The 8,788-nt window shown below is 37.2% G+C and overlaps 1 protein-coding gene across 1 annotated transcript; it reads right to left on the reverse strand.

Moving 5' to 3' along the window:
- Positions 1-6,945: 6,945 nt before the first annotated feature.
- Positions 6,946-7,425, reverse strand: LOC140934310 (uncharacterized). The gene has a single exon (XM_073383959.1). It carries the CDS (start codon positions 7,423-7,425, stop codon positions 6,946-6,948), a length of 480 nt encoding a protein of 159 aa, XP_073240060.1.
- Between the last annotated feature and the right edge of the window lie 1,363 nt (positions 7,426-8,788).

The raw sequence follows: 8,788 nt of genomic DNA on the forward strand, positions 1-8,788 counted from the left end.
GTTATTAACAAATAAACTGAAATATGGAATGATTTGCAGAAAATTTCAGTGAATGGTGACCGAGAATCAAAAACGATGTTCTACTAACCACGTCCATTCAAAAGCTTTTTTCCGTAGGAACAAATTTGAAAGGTTTATTCTCAAAGATTTCGCCAAGAATTCACCAATCGTATAAAAAAGAGAGAAGGTACTCGAAACACAGTTTTATGCATGGAGAACATGGTTTTCTAAGTAGCTCGTTTGAGCAGTTTGAAACAGTTTGACTAGATAAACAACATTTAAGTGACTGTTCGTTGTTTCTAGTTATCATCTTTGGCTGGTCGTCCGAAGCAACCCATTTTGGTTTATGACGGTTTTTTGTTTATTTTTTTCTCATCCATGCAATCGATAGTCTTTCTTTTAAATGTTACAGGAAGCTAAACAACGGTGGTTAATGGGTTTCCAAAACCTTATTTAGTTTTCTTAATCATAATGACTTTAAAATACTCGGTCATGTGGAAGAAAGAGATTTCCTTTTGGAGAACATCGTCTTTAAATTTCGTGAACTTTTGATACTTTTAAACTGCGAAATGCTATCGTTCTTCGATATTGCTCTTTAAGTTGGGTCCCAGTTTTCAGTGGACAAAAACATTATACCAGAATAATTCAAACGATATTGCATTCATATTTACATTTTTCAAGGGCTAAAGATGTAATAAATCATCTGTAGCAAGACCAAAGAAAATTTCTCAAGGAAGTCCGAAAAAAGAATGTCAAATTTCACAAGAATTGTTATTACACAGGTAAAATTCTGAAAATTTCAAGTGTAAGATGATGATTTTCTAGGGCTCTTATAAGAAATTTTTTTTGGTGTCACCACAGATGATTTATTACATCTTTAACCCTTGAAAAATGTGAGAAAGCCGGAATGCAATATGCTTTATGTTATTCTGGTACAAGATTTTTGTCCACTGATGTCTTGGTGGATTCCGTCTTAATTTCCTTTTATGCTGTGCTATTTATGTTGGAGAGAGTGTGCACCTTCAATTTACGTCGCAGTTTTGATACAAGGTCACGCATGTACGAGATGATTCTTAAGCTATAACAACAAATAAACTTAAAATGACGTTTTCAAGAATAATACAATGAATGGCAAAAGAGGGTCAAGAACGAGATTCTACTAAGCACGCGCAAGGAAAAGCTTTTCCATATAAAAGGAGTTTAGGAAATTTGTGTTACAAGGTTTGCTGAGCCTAAGAACTCGCAACATTTTAATGCGAATAAAATCAATAGTATTGCAACATGGTTTTTATGAAAATCGAGAAGATAGCTTTGTAAGGAGCTCAAATGTTTGACAAGTTGTTCGAAGTTGTTGTCATAAGAAGCACAACGTTCAACAGACTATTTGTTTCTACCACCAATTATCATCTTCGGGCCTTATTCTTTTCTGAAGCCACTCTTCTTGGTGTATGAAGGTTTTACTTAAATTTATTTTAAGCTTACAGAAGACTAAACACCGGTGGTGAATAGGCTCTCACGTCGCCGTTACATAGGGATAAAAGAAACGTACACCAAAGCAACTAATAAACGCCTGAAATATGAACTTTTAGAGAATAGTAGTTACAATGAACCGCAAAAGAGGGTCAAAAGATTCTATAAAACCACGCACAACGAAAAGCCTTTCCCATTATTATGAGAGTGGTTAATGATAATGATTGTCACTGAACATTTATCTATTTAAAATTCCCCACTCTTTAAAAAATCGAATTTAGCCGAAACGTGGTTATTTCGGAAACGGAGAAGACGCCTCTGTAAGGAGCTTGGACGTGCGAGTAGTTGTTGTCTAAGGAGAAAGGACGTTCATAGGTGTGTTTAAGGATACAAATGAATACACAATTTTTTTTTTCATAGATACTGATTTTTTTTTTTTCGGATTTTCTTTTTCTTCTCTTAATCAACTTTCATCTTCCTGCAACAACAACAATAACAAATCCGTTATCAACCTTTCTGGTACTTTCTGCTGTATGAAAGTTAAAAGACGTTTTAGAGATCGAAGTAATCAAGTACAAGTGGAACCTCGATTTAACGAAGTGACAAGGGACAGGGGAAATGTGTTAGTTTAATATATCGTTATATCGAACACCTCTGTATAACGAATGCTCGGGAAATGTTATATCGAGGTATGGTTAATAATCCGGATTTGAAAAATTTCAGTTGGAACCGGGTATGGTATTGTATAGAGCAGAACCTAGATTTAACAAAGTAACGAACACAATCCACAGCGCAAACGAAAATTTTCTACAAGTGATAAAAGATGAATGCCAAACAGACCAACAAGGGTAAAATTCTTTTTACAGTAGTTGAACAGTTTTGTCAGTTTCTAGCGCCATAGCTATGTATAGCACGGGGCTGAAATGTTATTACTAGACCAAAACAGGCAAAGTGTATACACGTTTTCAGACCAAAACGGCGCAAAAACCCTTCTCGATGGGGCGGCACATACCTACATAGCTTATATATGGGAGTTCTCCCCCCCGGGCAATGTATATTTTAAGTTATTTTTGTTTCTAAAAAAAAATTCATACTTACATTGCCATAATAAACTTTAAAATCCCCCCAACTAGGGGGTCCTTCTCTCTCCAAACGCAATACGGTTTGGTCCTCAATGGGCCCACACTTTTTCAGCCTAGCAGCTGTGCGGACCCATAGGGCCGCCTCTCCTGATGCCTTTCTTAGGTCTTCAAACTTGACGTCACAAATGTTCTTTTCCTGAAGGAATATTAATAAGAAACTTTTCAGAAGACTGCATCATGTGTTATACTATACAACTATTACTAAAAATAATTTAAGAAAGTACATGTATCTTTATCCACCTAAGAGAAAACATCAGAAAATCACAAGATGAAAGTTACAACTTGCATTAAGGAGTGGGTTGAGAGGATAAAATTCCAATGAGGGGCCTATCATAGAGGACGATAATAATTATCACATTGCATGAACATCTAGCAGAACTTCAGATAATTAGTCAATAGACATATGCAAACCTTGGTCTTCTGTTTCCAGAACAGGGATGATAGCATACAATGCATCAAAATGAGGCATTTGTAGCCTCAAAGCCTGCCCATGGAGGCATTCAGGATTCATTTGAAGCCATTCTAAAAAGAAATCGACAGTTTCTTTGTATTGTGAATTAACATGAGGAAATAACTTAGCAGATTGACATTTGAACGTGAATTGTAGAAAAAGTCCTTGAAGCATACTGCACTGTAAATTGATTTCAACTAAGTTAGCTTTTAAGTTGCAGATGTACCCTGATCTACTATGGTTAATATGTTTCCTAAACACAAACTATATATACTCAAAATAATAATGGAAAACTAGCGACTAAGGCATACAGCATAAAATTTAATAGTGACAAACACCTACAACTAGCAGATGCACAGAGTTTGTTACGTTTTGGTTGTTGATTCACATACTCATATCAATTAAATAAAATCCATACACAAAATGAAACATGTTGGAGATTGATTGCACTTGAAAAAAATTAAAGTCACAGTCAACTTCCGATATACTGTTTACCTCCAAGGGAAAATGAAAAAGGTTTGAGTTGTTGGAAGTTGAGTTATTGCATTTAAAGGTATACGAAAAATGGCTTGAAGGCCGGACACAACAAATTGGTTTGAGTTAGCAAGGGTAAGAGTGTTCAAGAGTCAACTGTTTTAACAATAACCCAACATGGTATTTGAAGACGAAGTTGCCTTGCTGCCAAATTGTTAAATTAAGAGCTCTTTAACAACAATATTTGGATTTAACTACAAGGTATACGATTGCAGCCTGCTCCCTAATTGCCATGTCATAAGAAAACAAAGAATACAAGCTGACTAGATTAACAAAAATAACTAACACTATAGGTGGGTGTCAAAGGCCCCTTTGTCTCCTAGCCCTACTTATAATATGTATGCTAAGGAAATTGGGAATGAAAACCTATGTTTAATACCACTTTTTACACAACAACGAAAAATAACTCCTATACCATTATCCTTCTTAAACAGAGGAATATATCCTCACAACTACTTAAATTGAGTAAATGTAACAAAAAAATAAATGTAAAAAAATAATGTAGGAAGTAAAATGCTACTTGGGTATATTACATATCAGCATACTATGTATTTGATAACTGAAGTTGGATAGAACAATACACAACTAAAGCGGGTTTACAGGTTCACATCACACTAAAGCCTACTTGTACTACAATGTTTGTAACTATGAGACATTATCAACTCCACCCACCTTCATGCGACATGTTGATGTGACGTCCCAATGCTGCCACTCAATCACTGTGTCCTTTGTTGCAGGAACAGTGATAGAGCCAATGGACAGAGTCACCGCCATCCTCACCTTCAAAGCAACAGGCTTTTCTTTCGAGTGACATGTACTTCTTATTCTGTAATTTTTGCAACATGCAAACAAAGATGTTGTTACACTACATGTAGCTCTGTACAACAGTGTGCTCAATAGGATTCGATCTGCTCATATGCTTAACCTTGAGAAGGTGGCATGACATGAGCACAAACTAAAGAGAATCTACATGTAAAAGGCAAAATAAGCTGCTATATAAATCGAAAAAAATCGATCGATGGGTGCTGCATTCTATTAAGGACTCTGATATAGCAAAAAAACAAGGAGAGAAATGCTGGCTGCTTACGCAAGTTTTTTTTTTAAGCTTCACCACGCGTTTGAACAAGTTTCCAGTCCTGTAGCGTGTTTCATTTCCAAAATACAACAATTTCAACTTCTGAGTTTTCACAGTGTGTGACACTAAAATAGGAATGCTGTCTTGATGAAAAAAGTGAGCTCCTCTTGATTTTTAGCAGTATAACCATTTCAAGTATATGTTTATGTGCACGTATGCTACTTTCCCAGTGAAAAGAAAGAGCTTTTATAGAAAAAGTGAACTCCAGATGTTTTTGCGGATTTCTGGTGGCCGTATTGGTGCACCAAAACAGTACATCAATATGGCGTCCATACAAAGCTCTACGAAGGTGCATGAAATGTTTCGAAAAATAACTCAGAAACTGTGGGCCACAAAGACCTGAGACTTGGACAAATTGTTTATAACATTTCATTTTCTTGGTGTCTTGCACTGGACAGTTTCCAATTTATTATTTTGTTGCATGAAGGTGAAAAGAATCTATAAAGAGTTTTTAAAAATATAAGGATACTAAATTCCAATAAAGACTTACCCACAGAGATCTTGTCCGCAAGTTAAAGTCACGCAAAAAAAACTTCATCACCGCAGTGTCTAAAATCACAACTGCATTTCTGGTGAGTTGCACCTCCAGTAAATACAGAGATGCAGTGTCACCTTGCAGTATACCAGAAACCTAGAAACATTGAAATTAAAATATGGGTTATAAATATCCTGAAACATCACTTTGCAGTATACCAGAAACCTAGAAATATTGAATATATATATTAGGTGCAGTTACAGGGTACTTTTTCCATGGGAAATTGCCCTTTTACCATGGGAAACTGTATTTAATAGTGTGACCGACGTTTCCCAAGGTAAGTTTCCTGTGTTAAATAAACGGGTTTCTTTCACACTGATTGAACTAATTTGACTGATTTAGGAACAATACTTACAAAAAAAATTTGTTGTATTTCTGGCATGTAAGCAAACTGCTAACTACCTTCGTTGAATCATCAAGACTAACACCAACATACCAGTTGAAATTTCAGCTAAACTCTATGTAAATTTTCAACATAACATGAAATTCTATAATCATTGACGGCGATTATTACCGCAATATAGCAAATGAGGCCATAAAAGCAGCTAAATCAACTTGGGAATTAATTTATGTGTAACCACATGTTGATGCGGCAAACTAAATCCACGTTAAAATTTACCACGGCTTTGTTAATGTGGGAAATGCCTTTTACCGTGGTGTGTGCATATACCACTCTAAAGGCTGGTTTCAATATGATTGCTACGATCACTGTGAAAGCTGCGATCATTGAGAAAAAGTTCAGCGATCGTGGCAATCGTAGCGATCATATGTAAACCAGCCTTCAATTCGAGATTGCTCCAAATCTCTCAGTTTAAGAAATTTAGTTTTCTTATTTTATGAGAAAATTTAAAACAAATCATAGGATATAACCTCTTTTTGAAACAGGCAGTTTAAATCACAAAAAAAAATAGTTCTTATCCTATGATCTGTTTTAAATTTCCCCATAAAATAAGAAAACTTTTTCTTAAATTGAGAGATTCGAAGCAATGTCGAATTTAGAGTGATATTTTCTTGGCATGGTGCAAATCATATCATGAGGTCGAGATGATTACAAAATGTTCTTACATCAAAAAGGCATCATGTACATAGCATCTTATTTAAAACCTTGCCAAGAAAGACTTCAATAAGCTCATTGAACTAAGAAAACCAAAAACACTACATACTTATAATTCTAAGACATGTTCTGGAGCTGCAAAAAAATGCAACAAAAAAGTTTCTGTTCAGATCATTCCATAATTGTCACAACAAATCTTTTGTAATGCCCCATTATACCATCATGCTAGCCAGTATTGTACAACGACAGTCATGCAGTTGTGCATGGTCGGCAAATACATGAACTGTACCGTACTTCTCATCGAATCTATAGTCTCTATAGAATATTGCTTACAGTATCTTCATCAGAACTAGGACCAGGCACGTCTTCTCCTTCTTCGTGTGAAGTAGCACGATTTTCCAGCCGTTTTTTGGAGGGAGAAACAAGTTCTTTGCACTGGGTAAAATCGCGCTTCTCCGTCCGTTTCGGCATATCGCTAATGCAGATGACACGAAACTCCCCTTGTCTCGATCTTGTCTCTATGTTACCTTTGGCCAGCGGCATGGTGAAAATGCGGTTATTTTTGACACCCTATAGCCAAAACTCACCATGGGAAAGGACCCTAAAAATGACCTGTTTCATAGCTCAAAATACAGGGGGAAACGAACCCCAGGGGGTCATAGACAGAACAAATGACAGACAAAATTCCTCTTCTAGTCGCGGGTTTTTCTTGTCGATGATCTTAAAACCAAATGTGTCAGTATGAATGTTCCACTGGACACCAAGCGCTTTTTCGGTTAGCGTTACGTTTTCAGAGAGGTCAAGATTCTTTACTGATGGTGCTTTCTCCGTTTCAAGTACAGAGTCCATTACCTCCTTGGAATTTGATATCCAATTGGTCAGGCGAAAACCTCCTCTTGATAATAATTCGCGGAGTTCACCCACCAATTTAACAGCCTTTGGGTTGGTCGGGATTGATTTGAAACAATCATCCACGTAGAAGTTACGTTTCATGGTTGCTATGGTAACCGCGTCGAAATCTTCTTTATTACCTTTTGTTTTTCTCTTGATAGAGTAGTTTATGCAGCTGGGAGATGAAGCTCCACCAAACAAGTGGACTAACATCTGATATTCCTCTGGTTCTTTTTCCAGATCGCCATGTGGCCATCAAAGAAATCACAAATACATTGACTTTTACAGGAACGATCGACATCCCTACCACAGAATCATTTGATACTTAAAACAATTTGCTTTTGACAAAGCCATTCTATGCTTGCGTTGTACTTGGACTTGTTACTTGTCCTTGGTTGCTAGGTTGAGATTCTTTATCGATACTGCTTGGTGTTGGCGGCGATTGTTTCTCGTGAAGGAATGTAGAATGCTTTTTTGTACATCCTTCAACACGGCAGAAGCTTCTCTTTGGACAGTCTTGAACAAAATGTCCAGGAACTAAACTGTTAATGCAAAGATGTTCAGACGAACTGATGGTGGTTGTATAAACTCAACTTCTTGATCTCATCCCATTGAGATAGCCAGTGATCCTTTTGACACGAAGGGCATTTAAGTTCTTTTCTTTCTTTCGAGTTACTTGGCTGCTTTTGCTGTTGGCTTTGTACCTGGCCTTGTGCAGTGAACGGCTTCGCATCGTTTTTCTATTTCCAGTTGCTTTTTTGATTGAACGGCTTTTGGTCGCCTTGAACTTTGCCAAGTATCGGATGGTTGGTGACTCTTGACTTTGTTTCAACAAAGTTTGTGATGTCGTGCAGGTTAGGATCCCTTCCTTCTTTCATTTCAGTCGTAGTGGGTAAGGTAATCTTTCAACGATTTTTCTAAAACTTTCTGGGTTTTCAAGGCTGTTCAAGTAGCCAATTTCATTCAGTGTGTTTGTACAGCTGGTAAGTAATATTGAGAATCTTCCTCAGCGCGGATTGGTTGTGCATTCATGACGCGGTCAACATATGCGGTAGCTATTTTAAGTGGCTGACCATATCTCTCTGCCAGCAGTCTTCTTGCTTCACTGTAGCCGATATCTCTAATTGCAAGACAACTCCGACCGAGATCTTGTACATGCCTGCTCGTGGACTGCAAAAGATAGTAAAGCCTTGCGCTCGAGCTGCTGGTTTTAGGTTCGACAGGGTTTTCAAAGGCTCGTATAAAGTCACAATATTCAATAAGGTCGCCGTTAAACACGGGAAACCCAGGTTGAGGTAAGGTCAGTGCCTTGATAGTCTCTTGTTGCTGAAGAAGTAGGAGTTGTAGACTGTAGGTGTACTTCTGGTCGCTTCATTGCCCATTATAGGAACTCTCGTGTCTCCGTTTTTCCACTCGGGTGCTTCTGGATTTTATGCTTTGGTCTGTATGGGGAGTTTTTCAACAAATGCGGGCTCTGGTTTTTCTTCCTTGGGTTCATTTTGGCCTTCTACCTTGTTTTCCAAATTTTCTTCTGTGAGTTGTGGAGTCGGAGGTAACTTCTTATTTTGATATCTTG

Source organism: Porites lutea, chromosome 4, assembly GCF_958299795.1.
Source record: "Porites lutea chromosome 4, jaPorLute2.1, whole genome shotgun sequence".
NCBI classification, from domain to species: Eukaryota; Metazoa; Cnidaria; class Anthozoa; order Scleractinia; family Poritidae; genus Porites; species Porites lutea.

Bases quoted from the DNA above. Each gene is read 5' to 3' on its own strand.
- LOC140934310 (XM_073383959.1), bottom strand. From the start codon at position 7,425: ATGTTAGTCCACTTGTTTGGTGGAGCTTCATCTCCCAGCTGCATAAAC.